Below are 23,187 nucleotides of genomic sequence, written 5' to 3'. Positions count from 1 at the left end.
ATGTAAATTCCACATCTGCTTATGTGCAGTTGCAATTGCAGGACACACAAGTGAAATGCTAAGTGCAGAAAATCATGACCCTCCATAAAATGACTGGCACAACATGTGCACTCATATACACATACACACGCGCATACACGCACACACCTCTAAGACCTGCTGGCTTCCTCCATGTCCCTTTGTTAGGAGGATACTAAGATTATAAAAGAAAGATGTTTGAAAGAATTTGAATATGATGGCCACCATTTCTGCAGGGGTGCTGACCCCTGTCTCCAGTCCTACAGATAGGAATTCTCCTCTCTGAAGATGGAACTTTGTCTTATTTCAGATAACTTTCCTTCCACCACTTGTAAATAACCCACAAGTTTCGACCCCACAGATAAAGTGCTGAACTTAAGTGTGGTATCTGCATATTTCCTAACTCTTTAATGTATGTGAGACCATGATGTTGCATTAGATTCTGATCTACTTTGTTGCTGACCATATTTCCAAGTGTGGTATCCTAATCCCATTTTCACCATGTGATAATTTTGAGGAACTCCTAGGTCATGTTATAGCACAGCTTACTATGTACAAGAAGCAAACGGGATGTCAGCAACTGTTGAATCCCAGGGTGGACAGATGGATGCTTCTTGTGCTATTCTTTGAATGTTTCTTGTTATTTTTGGCAATTTCATAATAAAATAGTTGGAGGGGTTGGGAACAAATACATAAAATATTCATGAATACAGAAACAATCTCATGGTTCCTAGATTTTGGAGAAATGGAACTCTCCTTAACATTCCACTTAAAGGAAAGGACCGTATTCCCTGCATAGAGCCAGGAAGAGGATGTTTGTATATATCCACAGCAATGCATTCAGAAAGAAGTAGCAAGGATAGTCTTATCTATTCAAGAGTAGTATTCATGAAAACAAGCTGTTGGGAAGTTGGACAATGGACTAAACTCTGGAAATGATCTTTTACTGACTTGGTCTCTGACGCTCAGGCCACTGCATAAATCTATTCTTCGCAAATAGGTTGGCTGTTTTGTGCTCCTCCAAGGGTTGCGGAAGGATTTAGAAGTGAAGGTCAGCTATAGGTTTCAGAAACAGGTCCCAGAGAATGGCTGGGGATGCTGAGTGCTGGGGACCCGTGTTCAAGGAATTCTCAGAGTCCTGGGAAGACCCTGTCACCCACGTCAAGAGTCAACCTTGGACTCCTGAGACAGGTTACCTACTCCACCCCTCCTACTACCTGCTGTGATTAGAGACACCACTGGAACCATCTTCAGAGAGGAGCATTCCTATCTGTAGGCCTGCAGAAAGGGGTCAGCACCCCTGCAGGAATGGTGGCCATCATAAAAGCTGGGGTGAAAAAACCTCATATTTGAAGTAGGGACTCTGTTACCTTGGAGAGAGCAGGAGGGGAATGGCCAGGCCCGGGTTTTTTTAGGGAGGAAGACCCTGTTCACCCTAGACTGGAGGTGGCGTAGGGTGTGAAGTGGAGACTGGGTTCTGGCTTCTTTCATTCCAAAGGACAGGGACCTTATAGGGACGGTGGAGACTTCAAAGCCTCAGAATACTCACTCCTGGTGGTGGTGGCCATGATCTGGTGGGTGTAACCTGTGGAGATAAAGAAAGAAAGGGTGAGGAGGGGAGGGACGAGGGAATGGGAGGGGAGGACATGGCTGGACCCCGCCACACAGCAGAGCAAGATGGCCACTGCTCACCATTGACATAGAGACTGTTCCTGTCCAGGGTGTAGGGGCCCAGCTGGGTGATGCCGTGGGTCAGCTGGCTCAGCTCCCAGTACAGCTTCTCTCTGTTCATCCCCAGGCCTGAGGGGTCTGGGTGGTAGGTGCAGACGGCATCCACTCCAGTGGCCGTTCCACCCTTCTCAGATCTGGTGAGGACAGGTGGGGGGAATGACAGTAAATGGAATGTGTCGGGCAGGGGCAGTGGCAATGATAGAGAGGTGAGAAGCCAGACTTAGAAATCTTTCTGAGGGTGCTGACTTCCAGCCAGCCTGGGACTGTGAGCAGAGTCATGGATTGGAGAACTCTTATTCCATGTAAGAGTCAAACCTACATCCTTGTGGCCTGGGACAGGAAAGGTCATACCTGAGACAGGTGAAGACCTGGAGTTGGGCATTAAAGCAAATGAAGAAAATGTGTTTGTTTTGAGAAAAATCCTAGTGACAGAACTGAAATCTAAAGGATAAGTGGTTCTTTTAAAAGGGTTGGAGAATTCAGAAAGATGACCTAGGGAGGGTCCAGCCCTGCTGCTGGATTCTGCAGAATTCCGGCACAGGTGGGTGGTCCTGGGGAAGCAGTGGGATAAGGAGACATTTTGGTGCTGGAGCCAGTGCTTTCTGAATTCCACCTCTGCTGAGGACATCCAGAGGGAGGGCAGGAAAGAAGCCAACCGAATTCCTGCAGCCTGGGAGCAGTTGGGAAGCCCTGGCCTGCTAGTCTAAGGACTCACCTGAGCAAAGTCAGCCTGCAGCCAGAATACAGAGGGCCGATACTGGTGTTCTTGAACAAGGACCTGAGCTGGGGAGGAAGGAGAGAGGGGTCAGTAGAAGGGCTGAGGGAACAGGGGCGGGGCAGACGTGAGGTGGGCGGGGCTTGCACCTGCGATAGGAGGGGGAGGTGGGTGGGTCTTCTTCCAAGGGCGTGGCATTGCTCAGGTGGGTGGGGCAAGAAGCAGAGGGCCCGGTTCTTACCAGCTTCTGCAGCACTCTCTCGGTGATGTTGAACTTCCAGGATCCGGGTTGACGCATCTCCTCCTCGTACATCAGATCAATGATGGTGAAGTTGATGGTGAGCGGCACCAGCATAGAGCCAGCCGCTGTAGGGGTGGCTGGAGAAAGACACCCACTGAGTATTCCCGGTCTGTGAAGCTGCGTGTGGGGCATCTCACACGTGTCTTCAAGCACTGGGGGAGGGGCTTCCTCGAGGAGGGATGGAGGAGACCCCGGACGTCAGCATCAACAGAGAGCCATGAGTGGGCGCCAGGGAGATAAGTGCTTCCTCAAGCAGAGAGCACACGCGGCTGACTCTCCAGGTGACTAAAATTCTGACCGTCTCCTCTCCTGAGTTTCTGTTTAGCCCAAATTGTTTCTCTGAGATCCACATATTCATTGGTTGAAAAAATATTTGAAGAAACAATCTTACTGCATTTTTACACCCAAGACCCTGTTTTAAATGCTTTGTTTACAGTGAACTCATGGTTTTGGAGCGTGACAGTGTTACCATGCCAACTTTACAGAGGTAAAAAGTGAGTCAACAGGAAGTTAAATAGTGTGCCACGAATCCCACAATGTCCAGATGGCAGAACCTGATTTGAACCCAGGCTTCATGGGCCATGGACAGGAACAATGACAGCCCAGTCTGCCTGAGGGGTCAGTGGTCGGAACACTCTCTGGAGACTTGAGCTGATGTCTAACTACAGACCCAGGACAGCAGTGAGGCCAGCTTATCCGGGGCCTCCGCAGGGCCAGGGGTGGTATGGAAATCCACCTTGGGCCCGTGGAGAGCAGAGCCTGCCCCAAACCCTAAGTCAGCATGACCTGCAAGAAGGTGGCTTCCAGGTCTATGCATAGCTCACGCCGTGTCCTTCTTTCCTGGAATTGAAAACTAAGCCCACAGAGAGAAGCTCCTCCTCACGCCTGCTAAGTGTCTCCAGAGCCTCTGAACTCATTGTGAGCCAGCCCTTGGCTGCACACGCACCTCTTTCTTTTCTGTTTTCCCTGTTGGGAGCCCATCAAAGACCAGGGCCATTGCTATTCCATTGAAGCTACATTATTAGAGCCTTAAAAAGTCCTTGTCCCATGGATAAATGAACGGTGCCTCCCACTGGCCCAGGACCCCTGAGCTTTGCACGGGAGGAGTCACCCACAGGAAGCTCCTACCTGTGGAGATTGGGGCTGGGAGTGCAGAAGTCACCGGGGGGATGACAGAGGCCATATCAGCTGAGGAGAGAACACAGGGAGGCACAGGTGGTGGGAGAAAGGGTCTCCCCGGCCAAGGAGGGCCCATGAGGGAACCCTAAGGCCATTTCCTCTTCTGCTTCAAGCTTGTGGTGGGCATTTCTTTTCTGGGCTGGGGAAGGACTGGGGCTTTCTGGGCCCCTTCCTTCTCTGGGGACGTGGGGTAGAGGACAGGTGAGCGAATGGATGGGCTCTTAGGCAGACCAGTACTAGGACCCAAGTTACTCACTCGTGGGGACAGGAGTCAGGGCCCAGTGCGTGTAACCTGAAGAGAGAGAAGGAGAGAGAGAGAGAGAGAGAGAGACCGTGAAGACGGGAAGGATCGGGACTGGGGAGAACAGGCAAGACTCTGGGGTCCCGTGGATTTCTTTAAAAGTCATATTTAGAGAGTGCTCTCCACGCGCAGACCATAGGCAAATCCCAGAGAATACAACTGGAGCACGGGGAGAGCTCCTGGATTAGGTTCATGCAGTTCAGGTTTCTGCCGTGGGTCCACCCCACCCCACTGCCCTTCTCTAGGAGACTGATCTCTCCTGAAAAGCTCTGCATATGCACGTCTCTGTGTTCTGACCCCCGGGGCACACAGCCTGCCATCAGACCCAGGGGGAAGGCGCGCTGCATTCGCCGCCCCGCTCACCGTTGACATAAAGGCTGTCCTTGTCCAGGGTGAAGAAGCCCAGCCGGGTGATGCCACGAGTCTCACGGCTCAGCTCCCAGTAGAGCAGCTCTCGGTCCAGCCCGGTGCCTGTGGGCTCAGAGCGATGGGTGCAGATGATGTCCACTCTGGTGGCTGACCCGTTCTTCTCAGACCTGGGTGGAGGGTGGCATGGTGATAGGGACATGTGAAAGATGGATACTGAATGTGGCTTACAAGAATAATAATGCCTGGAAAAGTCACAAGCCTTTCTCAGATGGAGAAGGAGGGAGGGAGGGAGGGAGGGAGGGAGGGAGAGAGAGAGAGAGGGAGAGAGAGAGAGAGAGAGAGAGAGGAGATTTCTAAAGTTTCCGATTGCTCAGTAGATAAGGTGGTTGGGACTAGAGCTTGTTTGCAATCCACACACAGATAGAAGATCCATTATCTTGAGATGCTCTGCACTAGAGTGTTTCAGAGTTTTCCAGATTTTGGAATATTTGCATAGACTTTGAAGCTTGAGGATTCCCAATCCTGAAATCGGAAGTCCCACGAAATTAAAAAGTTTTTGAACGACAATACGACACTCAAGCAGTTTCAGATTTTTGAGCATTTGGGATTTTCATCTTTAGGGATGCACTATCAGACCTGGTTTCCCATCACCCCACTCCCAAGATTAAGCCAAGGGAGGAAAAAAATGGACCAACAGTCTGGCAGCCCGAGGCCTGGCAAATCCCTCAGGCACATGACTTTGGAGCCCTTTCAATACAGGTTAAGAAATGCTCATGCCACAAAGATTGTTCATTTTTTGCACGTAAATTTTTCCGGAGTATAGAAGAATTTTGGATGTCGCTGGGCATTCACTCCTGGGGGATGTTCTTCATGTTGGTTAAAACAAGGAGGAAAAAAACAGCCAGACTAGAAAACTGATGAACAAAGACTGGAGAGAGGGCTCAGCTGAGAGTTGCCACCCTGGGCAGGTGCGGAACAAGGTGCAGGCAGGGACTGAATCCAGGAGGCCAGGGGGTGTGAGCAGCCACCGCTGGGCATCTCACCTGAGTGAAGTCAGTCTGCAGCCAGTGTAGAGGGGGCCAATACTGGTGTTCTTGAACACAGGGCCAAGCTGCCGGGGAAGAAGAGGGAGGTGAGTAAGAGGGTGGGGGCCCTGCAAGGTGGGGGCAGGCGGCTGGCCCTCGGCTCTTACTAGGCGCTGCAGGATGGCCTCGGTTGTGTTGAACTTGTCGGATCCTGGATGCCTCATGTCGGACACGTACTGTAGGTTTGTGATGATGAAGTTGAGGGTGAAGGGCATCAGGGCAGGGCTCACGGCTGCAACGGGAGAGTCTGTCTTGAGCTGGCATGAGCGCCCTGTCGGCTCCCCTCCAGCCTGCCCCCGGCCTGCACACAGGGCTCTGACCCTCCCCACCAGAGCTCCACACAGCTTGGTTCCAGTGCATGCAGGGACTACCACCTACATCACATCCAATCACTCTTTCCATTGGGAATTGGTTCTTCTCCCAGGAGCTCTGATTTGGAGGTACTCAAAAGTCACCCACCCCATGTTGACCCAATTATGTGACCAGGCTCATGTCCAGCAATTTCCTTTCCCCTTTCCCTCCCCTCCCTTCCTTCTCTCCATGAATATTTATTGAGCACCTACTCTACACCAGGAGGCACGGTCATGGCATTGGAACATAGAGTCCTGGCCACGAAAATAGAATCCATGTCAACTATTTCTAAAGAGGGAGCTTAATAGGAAAAAACAAAAAACAACAAACAAACAAACAAACAAAAAACGACAATAAAACACTGAAAGGGTCACAAAGAGATTTGCAGAGCCAGGAAGCCTCTCGTCCCACAGGACTGAAGGGACAAAAGCACAAGAGGGTGGCACACCAGATGTTGCTGAGAGCATGGAGGAGACACAGGCCTTGCTGGAGATGCTACACGAAACAGAGGGGGTGGGGGGAAGAAATGCCCTGGCTCATCTGCAGCCTTGCCCACCGCGGTCCCACCAGCGCCTCCTACTGGCTGAAACTAGCAGGGACTCAGCAAGGAACCTGGGAAAGGTAGTTTTCAAGGATCAGAGTCCACGGAGCAGAGGATGGGAAGGGTGGGGAATGAATACATTCCTAGCAGGGGGAATGGGCCTGTGAACAAATAAATACAACAAAAGTGTTACAAGTACAGATGGCCCCTGGCTTATGATGGGTTTTGACTTTATAATGGTGCAAAAGCCATATGCATTCAGTAGAATATGCACTTTGAGTTCTTTTTTTTCCTGGGCTAGTGGTGTGAGGTATGAGACTTTCTCAATACACTCAAAATTTAATTATAAAATAGGATTTGCCATAGATGACTTTGTCCAACTGTAGGTTAGTGTTATGTGCTCTGAGCACATTCAAGGTAGTCTGGGCTCAGGCAGAATGATCGTAGGCTAGATATATTAAATGCATTCAACTTGTGATATTTTCATCTTATGATGGGTTTTTTTTTGGGATGTAAACCCATCCATCCTAAGTCAAAAAGCGTGAAGGACTTAAAAACCTCAACAGTGTACGATTTAGTTCAAAGAGTCGGAAAACCTCGCATTTGTGTGAAACCTGCAGGAAGAAGAGGAGTCAGCGGTACAAGCCGATGGAGGGAAGTGCTTCATGCAAAGGCAGAGCAAGTGCAAAGCCCAGGAACTTGGAAAGAGCTTGCTGTGTTGGAGCAATATCCACATTGCAGCAGAAGGGTACAGGAGGAGGAGAAGTCAAAAGGGCATCAACGATGAAGTCCTTCAGGGGCCTGTGTATCACGGCGAAGGAGCTATTTCATCAAAACAACAACGTGAGGTGGGAGGAAGGTTTTGCCTTGGAAAGTGCCACGTTCTGACGTAGAGTTTAACAAGCTGCCTCCGGTCGCTGGGTGGAGAACAGGGGCAGGACACCACTGCTGGTGTCTGGGACAGGCAAGGTGGCTGGGAGGACTGCAGGAGTGGCAAAGAGAATGAAGAACCCGGCTATGCCCTGGACCATGGATGGTGGTGGTTAAAAAGTGGAGTTAAGGGAAAGGAAGGGGCCTGGACATGCTCCAGTTTCTTTAGAAATGAATTCCTTCTCTTGAAATGTCATCCTATTTCTCTGTACCGGGGGCTCTCACTATCCACCCCGTCCTCCAATATGGCAATGAGGCACATAGCAGTTATATTGAATTAGGTACCATAAATCATCTAGAGATGATATTTAAAGTCTATGAAGGATATGTGTAGATGCTATGAGGGACTTGCCATTTATATAAGGGACTTGAGCACTCTTGGATTTTGGTATTTTCAGGAGGTACTGAAACCAATACCCTACAGAAATCGAGGGACTACTGGGCTGACAGCTTCACTACGTGAGAGCCGACCATGTACCAGGCCCAGGCTGAGATTGTCTCCTGACAATCTGTCTACATCCAGAGCTTGTACTATTAATTCCAACCTTATTCAACCTCTCCCTAGACCCTGAGGCACCCATGGTGATATTTTGACCAGGAAGTAACTGTGGCTCAGGGAAAATGAAAACAAAGTCCACGAGTAGAGATCAATCTAGACTGCCACAGCCCAGGCTTGCTGAGGCCCCTTTCTGGCTGGTGGCTGGGTGGGGGAGCAGCTGGGATCCAGTCACACCCGGGCGAGGCTGAGCTGAACCTCTCAACCTGCAGACACTTTCTAGGAAAACCAAAGAGGCTCCCCGACACCCTCAGGGTCTTAGACTCTTGTGACAACTCCAACTGACCTGGCAGCCATTGCCTAGGGTGTTTGGTGGATGCTTTTATCAACTAGTGATGTCTGCCATGGAAGGGGGAGCGGCCACATAGTTGTCCTGGGTAGAATCTGACAGAATGGTGATACATTTGAACCAGGGAGGAAAAGGAGCATTCCCATACACAACCAGGACATTTCCATAAGCTTCCCTTCTTTTCAAAGGAGAATGCATCTTTTTCCTATAGCCCTACCGTGCACGAGGCCCTGGGTTGAAACTGGCGAAGCACAAAGGAGCAAGACACCCTTGCTCTATCCAGAGGGTGTACTTGATGTTGGCGTCAATGGAAGGAAACCTAGTGTTCAAAGGCACCTTGCTCATGAGTTTTGCAGTAGGCTTATTTCTAAAAAATCAGCCCACTTAAGATTAAATTAAAAGTGATAAAGCTTTCCACGCCTCTCATCTCTAATGACAGAAAGTTTTAAAAGAGAGCATATTCGATGATGCCACTTAGATGCAGAGTACGGCTCTCAGTGAATGTTCAACACTCAAAAATTTCAGGTTTTTTCTGTTACTTTTGTTAAATCATCATTGTCATCAATGCCATCTCTGTCACCATCACCACCATTATCGTCATCATCACCACTACTGTCACCATCATGACCACCACCATCACCATCGTTGACATCACCATCATTAGCATCACCACCATGATCATCACCACCACCATTATCCCTATACCATCATCATCAGTACTGACATCATCACCATCAACACGAAGTTCAACACCATCATTATCATCACAAGAATATAAATTCTCAGAGAGCATTGACGATCTGCTTTATGTTCCCCAGTGTATCTCCAGGGCCTGGCACAACACAGGTGCTCCATTAGATTGTTGGTTGATTCATCGTCACTAGGCTTACTATGATTTTCCATCTTTAGTTGATCGTATAATGTCAGAGACGTTCACACTCATCAGGACCTCTCCAACAGAGAGGCCATGAACTGGTATTTACCTGTGTGGCTGGGGAAGGAGAATGGAGACTCAGAAGTTCTCAGGTCCACTGTGGAGATCCTAGGAGCTGAGGAGAAGCCCTCATTAGTGAAATCAGCAAGGCACCCTTAGGGTAGAAATGCCAGAAGGAGGGACTATTTACAGGGTTTGTGGCGTGGAGGCTTGAACTTGGACTCTCTCTGAAGCTGGGCAGAGCAGAGGGTAAAAAAATTCTGCTCTCTCTACAGGCATTGGTGGTGCATGCCTGTAATCTCAGTGACTTGGGAGGCTGAGGCAGGAGGATCAAAAACTAGAGGTCAGCCTGGGAAACTTAGCAAGACCCCGTCTCAAAATAAATAATAATGATAATAAATTAACTTTTCTCTCTCAGATCTTTTTGCTTCTGGATAGAACAAGGAGGACATGAGGAAGGGTCAGACCCTGCTCTGCTTGGTGGGGATGGGTCACTGGAACATCAGCGGGTACTCACTGCTGGTGACGAGGGAAGAGCTCCAATGGGTGAAACCTGCAGGGAAAAGGAGGGGTGGTGGACAAGGGTTAGGGCAGGGGTAGTGTTCTAAGAAGGGGTCAGGGACTCTGGGGTGCAGTGGAGGGGCTTCATGAAGCAAGGGCTGTAGAGGATTCTTCATCAGGACCCTCATGTCAGGGAAGAAGGTCCTGAGGGTGAATACGTTCAAGAGGAGAAGAAACCATCCAGACTGAGCACAGGGCCAAGTCCACAGGGCCAGGAAAGGAGTGTGGTCAACAAGGAGGACTCCAACTCCTTCCAGCTGCTCACCATTGACATAGAGACTGTCCTTGTCCAGGGTGTAAGGTCCCAGCCGGGTGATGTTATAGGTCAGCTGGCTCAGCTCCCAGTACAGTCTTTCTCGGTCCAATATGTGGCCTTTAGGGTCAGGGCGATGAGTGCAGATCAGGTCCACTCTGGTGGCTGCCCCGTCCTTCTCAGGCCTGGATAAATACCGTACATGGTCCAACTACTCTCCGTTCTACCCTCTTTTTCTTTGCCAGTTCCTGACACAGAAACTGGGGAAACCCTCGTTAACAAGGAAGCTGCTGTCCGCATGGAAACGCCCACCGTGAACAATTATTAGGATCAAAATGCCAGTCCCCTGGAGCACCGGACACACAACAGACGCAGAGGGGGGCTGTCCATGGGGACGAGCCATCCCAGGGATGTCAGGATAGCCGAGTCCTAACACAGGTTCTGATGGACACAACATGGTGCTCAGGGTCAGGGTGTAATGGGCAGCAGGACTCCCAGGAAGGTGACCATAGCACAGTGAGTGACATTGTCCTTCAGAGAGCTGGCATCAGAGGCTAAAGTTCCCCTCTCTAGATCCTATGGAATAGCAGGGTTGGGACACTCCTAAGGAGGCTAGGTTGGTAAAGGACATGGGAGAGATGGCTGTTTGGTGGGTCTGTCTGAAACCATGGCTGGTCCAACCTGAGGTCCCAAGGTTTGATGACCCCACATGCATCTTTAGCTACGGGATGCAGACCCATCTGCCCAGCCACCCCTCGTATAGAGAGCAATTCAGAGGGAAAGGGGCTCCAGAGCTTGGGAGGTTGCCTCCCAGGGCAACAACTACCATGTATTAAATAATCAATGCAACAGACCCAGTGCTCTGTTCACAGTCGCTTCACTTCATTCTTAAAGCATTCCTATGGGCTGCTGTTGCTCCATTCCCACAATGATGATTAAACCTCTATATTACATACAACCAAGTACATGTGATTTAAAATATAATCTAGGGATATGTAAATATGAACTTAATATGTAAATATATGTGGTCTATGTATTTTATATATGATTATATTATGTATAATTATATTATAGATTAGGCTGTTATACATTATATTTGTGCCTAAATATTTATATTAAACTAGCATATATATATATATATATATACATACACACACATATATATATATATATATATATATATATATATATATATATATATATATATATGATATATACACACACATAGATATATCCCCTCCCACGTGGTTGTCCTTCAGTATCTGTCAGGGATTGAGTCTGGGGCCCCCAGGGATACCAAAATCCTTAAATGCTCAAGTTCCTTGAATAAAATGGAGTATTTGTATGCAACATATCCTCCTACAGACTTTAAGCCCTCTCTAGAACACTTCTAATACCTAGTGCAATGTATTTAGGTGTTATATTTTGTTATTTAGGAAATCATGAATAAGTCTGTACATGTCCAGAATGGGTGCAGTTATTTTTTCTGACTTGTCAATCCATGGTTGGTTGAACCCACAGATCTGAGGCATGTATCATGGGGAAATGGAGCAGAAAGGTTTGGGCATTTTGCCTGAGTCACAGTCATAGACTGTAGTAAATAGCAGAGTTGGGGCTGGAGCTTAGGTCTCTGTGACTTTGAGGCCCTTGGCCACTAGACCCCCTTCCCCCTTTTTTCCTGGGGAGAGAGGAGAGCTGGGGGTAGATGACTATGAGAAAATAGGAATCTCTCAAGAGCCCGACCTAGAGCTTCTTTGAGAGATGTGGGATGTTGGGGAGAAAGGTCCAGTAGTCTCTAACCCAGGCTGCCTGCTCTTCCTAGCTCTCCAGGGACAGTGTCCATCCCACCTCCCACCCACCCCAGGGCAGGGCAGGTCCTGAGGGCTGAGTCCGGCCCACTTGGGAGTCTCCGTGTGACACTCGGCTCGCCTTTCCTCTCGCGACTTTCCACATCTGCAAGGCCAGAGCTTGGGCAGAGGGGGCAGCACAAACCCGGGGCTGGGAGTCTGGATCTAGAACCTGAAGCGCTGGGGTTGCTCTGTGTGATCTTCCACAAGCCACTTGTTCCCTCCGAGCCTCAGTTCTGTTCCCCTAACAGCTTCATGAGGCTCTTGATTGGATAGACAAAATGTTAAACTGGAAATACACAGCACAGCGCTTTGGGTCATAGTAACAGCCGCTGGTGGTGCTGTTGATGCTTAGTGTCCATGGTCAGTAGTGGTTCCAAGTGTGGACAGTCAGGGAGCCCAGAGCTTAGGGTCCCATCCACCTGTGCAGCTGGGTTTTTCCTGGGGAGGATCTCACCTGAGCGTGGATAATCGGCAGCCCGAATAGAGGTATCCCACACTGCTGTTCTTGAATATGGTTTTGAGCTGCGAGAGGGGAAAGGGGAAGTGAGAAGGAAACCACCAGACAAACCTGCAGGAGCTGCAGCATCGGTGGGCGGGGCGGGGCCGGGTGAGGTGGGTGGGGCTGGAACCCGTCTGGGGGTTATGGGCGGGGCCAAGCGAGGTGGGCGGGGCTCTCACCAGGTACTGCAGGATTCTTTCCGTGGAGCTGAACTTTCTGGAGCCCGTGTTCTGCATGTCCTCCTCGTACTCCAGGTTGGTGATGGTGAAGTTGAGGGTGAATGGCAGCTGGAAAGGGACCGCCACCGCAGCTGGGGAGCAGAAACAGAGACCACATGTATGGCAGACCTAGTCTGGGCCCCAAGACAACTTCAGAGGACCTGGCTGGAGGGTTTGCAGCCGGCAGGACAGGAAGAGGGACAGCCAGGTAGGGAGGAAAGCCGGGTGTTGGAAACTGCCGCAGAAGTAGGTTAGAAGCCCAGATGCAGATTAAGGAACCCATCAGGGTGGCCAGGGATTGAGTTCTGGCCCTAACAGGTTCTGGAGAAAGAGCTAAAAGGAACAGGATTGGGGAAATGTCATGGTTGGGAGTATAAGGGAAAAATTCAATTCAGTCCCACTTAACATGTAACAAACTATTTTTTTTTTTTTGAACATCCGCCGAACAGCAGTCCTTAAAGGAGATCCTCTCTCACCTACTGAACTGGCTTACCCCTGCGCACCCCCTCCCATGGCTCCCAGAACTTGTCCATTAACAGAGAGGCCACTGAGAGCTTTGTTACTGTGGTTACGGCCACACGGCTGAGTGGGGTCTGGTTTCAAATTCCCTCTCTGCCCCTCACCATCCGGATGACTGTGGACAGTTTACCTGCCTGAACCTCAGTTGTTTCCACTGTAAAGGGGGGAATCTTACACTTTGTAGGGACCCTACTTTGTAGGGACATGATGAAAATGAGATGACTGTTTGTTAGAGAGTCAGCACATCTCAAGGGCATCGCACAAGAACAAAATAAAGCTGATCCCCAAAGGCCCAACTGGCATATTTCCATTTCCATTTATTTTATATTTGTATTTAATTATTTTTTTTTAAAAGGAAACATTTTTTAATTTTATTTATTTATTTTTATGTGGTCCTGAGGATCGAACCCCATGCCTCACGCATGCTGGGCAAACGCTCTACCACTGAGTGACAACCCCAGCCCTGTATTTAATTTTTCTCAAAATAAAATTATATAGAGAGAGCACAGATCCGTGAGTGCCAGAGTGTGGGCTGCGTGAGCATGACTGTACAGGAGTAACTGGAGGGAGATCCTCGTGGGGCTGGAACAGTTCTGTCTCTTGGTTGTGGGGGTGGTTAGAGGAATCTGCCCATATGATAAAATGGTCACACACACACACGCCCACACACTCAGGAGTGCATGTAAGAAACTAGTAAAATTTGACTGAGGTCTTGATTTTAACAATGTTGATTTCCTGATTTCGATACTGTATTAGAGTTATGCAAGGTGTAGCCACTGGGGAAATTGGATGAAGAGTTTAGGGGAACTGCCTACTACTTTTACAACATTCCCTGAACCTATAATTATTTATTCAAAGTGAAAAGCTGAGAATTGAAAGAATACAGCATGTGTGAGGACACACAGGAAGTGCTGAATACTATGGCTCTGTCTTATTATCAGTTCTACCTGGATGGACCTTCCAGGTGACCCAGGGCACTAACCCCAGGGAAGGACCATATCTGATTTCCTCAGTGTCCTATCCCCATGCCCAGTAGAGAACAGGCGCCCCATAAATACTTGTCAAACTCAAATTTCCTGCCAGCCCTATGCGAGGTTCTTACATATAGAGTGTACCTACACAAGTAAGATGGCTACAATGTCACTGGGCGATATAATCTCCTGGGACCACTGTCCCATGTGTGATCCATCCTTGACTGAAATGCTGTCACTGGTCACATAACTGTCTTTTCATTGAACATTCATAACAAACTTAGGAAATGTTATAGCTCCACTTGGCAGATGAAGAAGGTAAGTGCCCAAGGTCAACGTGGCTAGGGAAATGAGGAGCACAGGTCCCCTGGCTCTTGCGTTCACAGAGGAGCAGGAGGTGGCTGTGGCAGCTCCCGGCCACCCCCCACACTGCCCTTTCCCCCGCATCTCCCAGGTCCTCGCTTTGAGGCTGTGCACGCTGACTTCCCGGAAGAGGTTGGAAAGAGAAGTCACCCACCTGTGGAGCTGGAGAGGTGGGCGTGCGCCGTGGAAGTCGTTGGGAACAAAGTAGAGCTCACAGCGGCTGAGGAGAAACAGAATGGAGTGAGGAGGGGGATCCGGGCTGGGCACGGGTGCCACCATGAGTCTCCCTGACAAGCCCGGGCCACTGAGTGTGTGGGGGTGGGTGAGACAGTCCACTGGTTTCTTTTCTCTCCACATCCCTGGACTCAGGGTGGGAGAACTCAGCTGTTCACAAGAGGTTTGTGCACACGGTCATCAAGGATAAGTACTCACTGCTGAGAGAGGGACCCGAGGCCTGATGGTTATAACCTGCAACCAGAAAAGGAGACAGGGTTGGAGTGCAGGCAGGAGAAGGTGCCCATCCGTCCCCATCTGCAGCAGAGGCTTCAGACGGGCTCAGTGGAATACTTAGGATCTGGGAGTGGCCGTGTGCTTTCCTAAAAGAGAAAAGCTGGAAACCTAGTCTCTGTCTTCATGGGCTTGCAGTTATTTGGGGAGATAAATACCCCCCCCCCCCAATTCTTATGGTGTATATTTGCAAGCTGTGCTTTTCAGGATCTCGAGGGGATTTTGAGACACCGATGGGGAGAAAGGTGAATGGTCAGACTCTGGAATCCCCGTTGGCTTCAGCAAGAGGGATATTTTCTTTCATGCATTTGAATAAAAGGCTTTTGTGGCTCAGACAGGTGCAGGTCACAGCCCTGGAATGTGGAGTTATGAGGGAAAGAGAAGGACTTGCAAACTTGAGGGCTCATGGGAGCCTTCTGGTTACTCAAGGGGGGCTGTTTAGGTGGAGGACAATTCACAGGACAGGTCTGTGGCAAACTGGAAAGTCTGCACCTCTTCTTAGGCGCGGATTCTCAGCTTTGGCTTGTGGTTACTAAAGGCTGCTCACCATTGACATAGAGACTGTCCCTGTCTAGGGTGAAGAAGCCCAGCTGGGTGACATCGTGGGTCTCATGGCGCAGCTCCCAGTACAGCTTCTTTCTGTCCAGCTCGAGGCCCATGGGGTCAGGACGGTAGGTGCAGACTGCGTCCACTCCGGTAGCTGTTCTGTTTTTCTCAGGCCTGGGCAGAGAGGGACATAGGGATGGGGTGGTGGAGACTCTTCCATTGAAGGAGGGGATAAAGAAGGTGGGGGGGGGATGCTGGGCAATCAAGTGGCCTTGGGCTGGAAATGGATAGGACAGCCATGGTCCCCATACAAAGAGGATGTGGCATCTGTAAATGCTGATATTTGTTAGGCACGGTGGTGCACACCCTAGCATCTCAGGAGAGTGAGGAAGGAGGATCACAAGTTCAAAGCTGGCCTCAGCACTTAGCAGGACCCTGTCTCAAAATAAAAAAAATATAAAAAAGGGCTAGGGATGTGGCTCAATGGTTAAGCACCCCTTGGTTCAATCCCTGGTACCAAAAAAAAAAAAAAATTCAATATGTGTACTAAACTTTAACATGACATCTGCAACAAGACCTCACAAACCCTGAAGACAGAAACAGGATGAAAGGGGTGGAAGAAAGGAATCTGGGAATTCGGCAAGGTAAAAGAAGGCAGTGTCCACTTGTTTAAATCTCAGTTCCGCCACTCACTCACTGGGTGACTCTGGGTAAATGTCCCAGCCTCTCTGTGCCTCATTTTCTTCATCTGTGAAATGAGGCCACAGTATAGACCCAATGGCACTTAACATTTGTGTAAGTGCTCAATACAAGCATTCCTCCTTGTCTCTCAGGAAGGAAAGAATCCAGGGAGCCCACATTTTTTATTTCGCTTCTGGAAGGAAAGGACTTGAATGGGAGCTGGGAGTCAGCTGCCCTCAGGACAGGGGGTGCAGGGTGCTGGGGCCCAGCTTGTGGTCATCTCCCCCGTGGCCTGCTTATCTCTCTGGAGCACTCACCTGAGTAAGGTCAGTTTGCAGTCAGAATACAGGTGCCCGATACTGCTATTCTGGAACACGGGCCTGAGCTGGGGACGAGAGGGAGGGAGGGAGGTGAGCTGGTGGGACAAAGGGCTGGGGACAAGACTGAGATGGGACGGTGAGCATGGGCGCACTCTCACCAGGCGTTTCAAGATCCTCTCTATGGTCTTGAATATCTCAGATCCTGGGGGCTCCATGTCCTTTGTGTAGTTCAGGCTGGTGATGGTGAAGTTGAGGGTGAAGGATACCAGGTACGAGCTTGTACCTGCAGCTGGAGAGAGAGGGGGCCGTGGCTCATTCTGACCTCCGTCTGGGGTGGTGGGGTGAAGGGCCAGTTGTGTTGGTTGTGCCACAATCTCTAGAGCTTTTGTATCTTGCAAAACTGAAACTCTATATTAAATTAATTTCTTTAGCAACATATCTTCAAGTTTTAACATGGATCAGAATTTTTTTTTTCCCTTTTTAGGACTAAATAGTATTCCATTGCACAGGTGCGTTCCATTTTTGTTTACCCGTTTGTCTGTCAGTGCACACTTGGGTTGTTCGTTATCTTTTGGCTATTATGGCTAATGCTGCTGTGAACGTGGATGTGCCAATAGAAAGATGTTTATTTCTGAACTAAAGAGACATTTTCTCTGTGCCAAATCTTTGTCTCCTCGATGACATAAGGTTAGTGATTGGGCCCCTAGAGTGTGGCTCAGGCTTAAGAGTTTGGATGGGACAGTTTTCATGGCATAAAGAAAGCCCCACAAGTTTCTAAAGGTTTCTAAAGCTTCGGGAGCCCTCAGACCCACATCTGGGCAAAACGAGGGGACAGGGCAAGAACCAGACTCCTGATTTAGATTTTTAACGATTTGCTGATGTCTGAGTTGAATCCACAAATAACATACAGAGGTGGCTTCTTTCATTCATGGACTCGTTCAAACAATTAATAGGAAGTGGGTGTTGACTGGGTGCTGAGTTCCCGGGGACAAACACAAAGGGGGATGGGACGGTGCAAACCCTTGGGAGCAAGGTGGGAATACAGGGAAGGTGCCATTCCACAGCAGAGGGCTTGGGAACGTTTGGAAAATAAGGAGGTACGAGGGAAGGGGGTGGCCAGTCTGCAGAAACAGCGAGGAGTGGAGGTCCTCAGGTGGGACAGTGCCAGGAAAGCAAGCACATCTGTGGGGCGGCCAAAGTGGGGGAGCGAGGGACAGAGTGGCTAGAGAGCCGGGGGCTGCTGGTCAGCAGGGGCCAGACCCCGTGCCAGAGACCCCAGAGAGAGGTTCCTGCCTAGAGCTGGGGTCGGGGAGGTAGGAAGTCCTGGAGAGAAGGTGGAAGTCCCTGGAGGAACAAGGGACAGGAGGGAGTGTGTGGAAATTGGCTCCATCCTCAAAGCGTGTGGGGAGGAAGCTGTTAATTGGATCCTGGGCTCTGTCCGGAATCTGCAGGGCTCGGGGGAGGGCACCGTCGGGTTCTCTCCCATGAGCTCTAAGGAGGAAAGCTCCTGGGGACATTGGGGGGATCTGTCGCAGCTTTGAATACTCACTGCTGGTGGTAAGGGCCAAGGACCGTTGGTTGTAACCTGCAGAGGCAGAGACAGCAAGAAAGGCCTGTTAGGATGGGCACAGCAAAGGCGGGAGAAGGTGGCAGCCCCGGAGACCGGAGTCCTGAAGACACTTATGAGAAGGGAAGACAAGCAACGTTTTCCTGGGTCCCTGTTCTGTGCCTTGTTCTTTGACGGTGGGATGCACACCATCACCATCGTTTTTACTGAGAGTTGATAACAAGAGGTGCCTGTGGTAACCAAGAGGGACCTGCCGGGCCCTGGTGACGGTGCTTCACTCGAGGCCAAAACACACTCAGGGACATTTTCTCCCTCCATAAGGATAATTTGATTCTATCTTTGCTCTCTCAGCTTCGTCTCCTTCACAAAATTTGGTGATGGTAGGGTCTTTTTCTAGCTTAGTGTCTGGGTTTTGGGGATGTGGAATTGACAAAGTTGTGGCGAATTGAGGAGGGGCACGGGGAGGTGAAAATATGGAAGAGATGGAGGAAGAGAGTGGCATGCATGGTTTGGAATATTAAGAACAATTTGGATAATGGCATGGGATGGTGTAAAGGGAGAGAGAGACTTGAGGGTCAGATGGATGTTATCGTGGTTGGAGCCTAGAAGCAACTGGGGAGAAGATTGGATTTTTTTTGTTTGGCCTGGGTCATGGTTGGCATTTCTTCTGATCCTCAATGGGAGATGAAAGATTGGCTCCAGAGGAGGCCTGAGACTTACTAGGGTTATTCCTGAATGATCTCATGTGATTACCCAGAACAATCCCACGTGATATTTTTACCCCATTCTGCAGGCGTAAAACACTATAAACCCTAAAACTGAGACGGTAACAGGACTTGTCCTGCATCACACGAAACAGAACCGTCACTCTGCAGCATCCACACTGTTCACCACTGCTGCAAGTTAGTTGCAGTTTTGGAGCAAACCTTCTAAGGGCCAAGAGTAACGCGTGCTACAGATAATACAAAGAAGTATAGGTATTGCAAACCAGGCATAAAGGAAAGTGGATAAAGTGGATAGAGATGGGAGAAAACTACGCATTTGGTTAGTCTGTTAAGCTAGAGGTCACCAGATGCCCCTGCCTGTCCTTCTGTTTGTGGCTTGCTCTAGTTGGATGGTCTGCTGAGTTTCCTGGTTTAGCTGTGCCTCCAGTCCTTGGGTAACATCTTCATTTTGCCATGCGTTATAATTGGGTGATCCCTGGGCAAATGACTTCCTCCCTGAATGGACAGTGGCTCTAGGTCAAAACGAGTATCACTACTCCCAGAGTCTTGCGTGAGATTAACATGAAACAATACAAGCCAAGTCCTCATCACCGTTCCTGGTGCACAGGAAACTTTGAATAAATGGGAGCCGCAGTTGTGGTCTTTACTCTTGGCAGTAGTGTTGTAGTGTGGGTATTTTTTGGCTATGATGTGTCAACAGCTACCATTCCTGATGTATTGACCGAGGGTGGTGATGTTTCCAGAGGGCAGTGTGAGTCAGCTGGCTCTTGGGGCCTGAGAATGTGCCTTACGTTGTCACGATGAACAGAAAAAAGTGGAGTGAGGGCTGAACTTGAACTAGGCCCCTGAAGACTCTGGGGGGAGACACTTAACCATAGGACTCTGCAGCACCCCATGTCCCCTGCATCATCTGGGTGCTCCCGCTGGGCTTTGTGGAAGCAGATGAGAATAAGAGACATTTCATCTCCGAAGGTGGAAGGGGAGAAGAAATCAGCCTCTGTTAGTGTGCTGACCGTGGAAAACGAGCTCTCGAGGAGACCTGGGTTTGTGTCAGAGCTGTTTTGCTCTAGTTAACTCTTCATAGAATCTTGTGCTTTCTAGGTTAGGGGCACCCTGTCCTCTACCTAGTAGATGCTATGAGCATCCCTACAGGGGTCACATGAAAATGTCTCCAGACATTGCCTAATGTCCCCTGGGTTGCAAAGTCACCCCCAGTCAAGAACTACTAGTAGAGAGAGATCTGGGTCTGTGGAGACCCCTGTTGTAGTGGTCACTCACCATTGATATAGAGGCTGTCTCTGTCCAGGGTGTAGGGGCCCAGCCGGGTGATTCCGTGGGTCAGCTGGCTCACTTCCTGGTACAGCTGCTTTCGGTCCAGACTGGGACTCATGGGGTCAGGATGGTAGGTGCAGATGGCATTCACGGTGGTGACCGCCTCACTCTTGGACCTGCCATGACAGGGATGTGGGAGTGGGGACACCCAGATTCGTGGGAGAGTCACGTCTCTCCTTCAGTCCGAGCCCCTCCTGATTTCGTGACCCCTCTCTGTGGGTCGTGTCTGGTTTCTCAGACACATTCCTGTCTGGTCCTTTGTGCAGGCTCCCTGCCCGTCTGTAAACTGGTTGATCTCCAGAGCCTCATCCTCAACCAACTTCTCCTTTTTGGATCCCCATTCTTCTTGGCTAACACCCACCGTGTCAGGTACCAGCTCATGATCATAAGACACAATTGCACTTTAAAGAGACTTCTCTCCTGAGCATCACTTCATGTGACCAACAGCCTCAAGGATGCCCTCAGACCCCTTTGATCCTGTATTTCCCAAGTTCAGCTTATCATCTTGTCCCCCTGAAATACAAAGCCTGCTCCTTCCCCATGTTTCTCTGTCCGTGTCAGTGCCAGAGGTCTGGAGGCCTCCCTGACCTCCTCGTAGCATTTCTCCCCACGGCCACGGTGCACCCAGGTCCCTTCTATCTTCTCAATGGCCTGCTCAACTTTCCTGATCCAGCATCATTTTAAATGATCCCTGACCACATTTGCTAATGCCTTACTTAAAACAAGCCACATCATGCCAATCAGAGCTGCACTGACAACTCCAGAGACCCCCTGGCTCTGAATAAAATTATGACTAATATTTACAAGACAACTACTAGGTGATAATATTTATGGGACAACTTTTACCGGGTACTCGACTTTTTGCCGTGGCTGTCCCACTTTATCTTGTCAACAACTCTACGAAATAGATATGGATGCTATTCCTGTTTCTTAAACATTTTAAATTACAGCTTTATTGAAATATGATTCGATGTTTTGACACCCGTATGCATTACTTGCAGTCAAGCTCATTAACATTTCCATCGCTTTACATAGCGCTTTTCTCTTGTGTGTGTCTCTGTGTGGAGAATACTCAAGATCTACCTAGCAAATTTCAAGTATGCGATGCAGCGTCATTAACTCTATCCATGCTCATTTTATCACTGAGGAAACAAAGTCACATACATAGTAAAGAATTTCCCAAACATCATATAGCTAGGGTCAGAAACAGAGTGTGATGTAACACATTTGGACACCAGAGACTATTTGTGTGTCACCTCATTGCTATACAAAACACGGTGACAACTCCTTGGTATGGCCTGGGGTCTCCACCCTGGGTCTCCTCTCAGGATGCTGTTTCTCCACTGCCCCAGCAGCTGTGATCTCAGCCATCCACACAGTTCCCAGGCAACCCACCTCCTTCCTCCCTTCTCTATCCCCCGCTTCTCTCCCCCTCCCTCTTCCCCTCCCTCCCTCCCTTCCTTCCTTTCTTTTCCATTCCTTGATCTGTCCGCTGTTTGTCCCTCCCTCTCCTCCTATTTCACTGAACTTTGCCACACATCATGCTCTTTCTCACATGTGCCATTACTCACGATGGCCCACCCTTGAAATGCCACCTTGGCCAGTGCTTCCTCTGGCTAATGTACACTCAGCTGTCAAAACCGGCCTCGGGCATCACCCTCTCCGGGCAGCCTCTACCCAGCACCCCTGTGATGAGCTCAAAGTCCACGCTCTGGGCTCCTGTGGCCCCCGTGTAGAGTTCAGTGGTCACAGGAACCCTGCTCACGTTATGGTTTCAGTTCATGTGGCTGCTTGCCTCTCTCGAGTTGGGGCACCTAGAGGGAAGGACTCACGGTCCACCTCAGTGTCCCCAGTACCATTGCAAGAATGGCCTAAGCTGTCATTCCTGTTTGCTAATGAGTTGGCGCTGCCCTTGCTGATCCATGAACCTGCTTGCTCCATTCTCTGCTTGTCCAAATAGCTGAAGGCCAGCTCTTTTGGGAATCCCTCTCTTTAATGCTCTTAGCCAAAGAGAGTGTCTTCCATGTCTGAGTTCCTGGACGGCCGCAGCCATTTATGATCCTTGCTGTCTAGGGACCAGGCTCAGGCCCTCACCTCCAGGTAGGTTTGCCTGTGACAGCACAGTCCCTCGTGATGTGATGGAGGGAAGACTCACCTGAGCAAAGACAGTCTGCAGCCAGAGTAGCTGGAGCCGATGCTGGTGTTCCTGAACACAGACTCGAGCTGGGAGGAAGGACAGGGAGATGAGTGGGGTGGGCTGAGGGGCCTGGTGGGGGATAAGACACAGCAGGCCCCTGTAGGCATTGGCTGGCTCTTACCAGGCGAATCAGGGCCTTCTCCGTGGCGTTAAAGTTCAAGGAGCCTGGGCGCCCCATGTCTGGGGTGTAATATAGGTTGGTGATTGTCAGGTTCAGGGTAAATGTCACCATGACCGGTTGTAGACCTGCAGCTGGAGGACAGGGGAAAGAGAGCCTGTCGGGTTAGTGCCTAGCTGGGTGTGGGCTGAAGAGCTTAACCGTCTCTAGAGTCACAGTGTCCACCAGGTGAGGCCTGGGATAGCCCATTTGGGCTAGCCTGCAGCCAACCAGAGAGCGAGGTGAAAGACCTCCAGGGTGGATGTGTGACTTCAGCTCAGAAGAGAACCCCAGTCCTCTCAGCCCAGAAGGACAAGGTTGACAAGTCAGGGACTTCTCGTTGATAAGAGGAGGAGCCGAGACCTTTTGTTCTTAGGTCTTGGGCCACAAATACTTGAGCAGTAAAAAAATCCAAATAGTAATAATGACCATGAAGGAAAAGAGCACAGAGGTGTGTATGGGATGTGAAGTGGGGACGTTCCCTGACAGGTACATGCTGGGCTGAGACCTGCAGGACAAGAAGGAACTAGCAGATGAATTCCAAGGGCAGGAAATGCAATAACCCTAAAGAGAGAGGGATGCGTGGACCCTGGAGGAATAGAAATGAGGCTGCTACGGCAG

The 23,187-nt window shown here is 49.8% G+C and overlaps 1 protein-coding gene across 1 annotated transcript in view; it reads right to left on the bottom strand.

The window, feature by feature from the left end:
• The window catches only part of Muc16 (mucin 16, cell surface associated), a 71,994-nt gene extending 49,353 nt beyond the window's left edge, over positions 1-22,641 (bottom strand). Inside the window, exons 1-22 of the mRNA XM_071604489.1 lie at positions 22,531-22,641; positions 22,368-22,435; positions 20,159-20,328; positions 18,138-18,173; positions 16,747-16,871; positions 16,586-16,653; positions 15,589-15,761; positions 14,967-15,002; positions 14,698-14,754; positions 12,643-12,773; positions 12,419-12,486; positions 10,127-10,299; positions 9,796-9,853; positions 8,947-9,065; positions 5,807-5,931; positions 5,658-5,725; positions 4,609-4,781; positions 3,894-3,953; positions 2,706-2,950; positions 2,465-2,532; positions 1,711-1,883; positions 1,568-1,603 (exon numbers count right to left, since the gene is read on the bottom strand). Coding sequence (XP_071460590.1) covers positions 1,568-1,603; positions 1,711-1,883; positions 2,465-2,532; positions 2,706-2,950; positions 3,894-3,953; positions 4,609-4,781; positions 5,658-5,725; positions 5,807-5,931; positions 8,947-9,065; positions 9,796-9,853; positions 10,127-10,299; positions 12,419-12,486; positions 12,643-12,773; positions 14,698-14,754; positions 14,967-15,002; positions 15,589-15,761; positions 16,586-16,653; positions 16,747-16,871; positions 18,138-18,173; positions 20,159-20,328; positions 22,368-22,435; positions 22,531-22,641 — 2,341 coding nt within the window. The remainder of the gene's footprint in view (positions 1-1,567; positions 1,604-1,710; positions 1,884-2,464; positions 2,533-2,705; positions 2,951-3,893; positions 3,954-4,608; positions 4,782-5,657; positions 5,726-5,806; positions 5,932-8,946; positions 9,066-9,795; positions 9,854-10,126; positions 10,300-12,418; positions 12,487-12,642; positions 12,774-14,697; positions 14,755-14,966; positions 15,003-15,588; positions 15,762-16,585; positions 16,654-16,746; positions 16,872-18,137; positions 18,174-20,158; positions 20,329-22,367; positions 22,436-22,530) is intronic.
• Positions 22,642-23,187: the final 546 nt, after the last annotated feature.

This window comes from Marmota flaviventris, chromosome 1 (genome assembly GCF_047511675.1).
Source record: "Marmota flaviventris isolate mMarFla1 chromosome 1, mMarFla1.hap1, whole genome shotgun sequence".
NCBI classification, from domain to species: domain Eukaryota; kingdom Metazoa; phylum Chordata; class Mammalia; order Rodentia; family Sciuridae; genus Marmota; species Marmota flaviventris.
The sequence above is the reverse complement of the archived record's forward strand: the minus strand, read 5'-3'. Positions and strand labels throughout refer to the sequence as shown.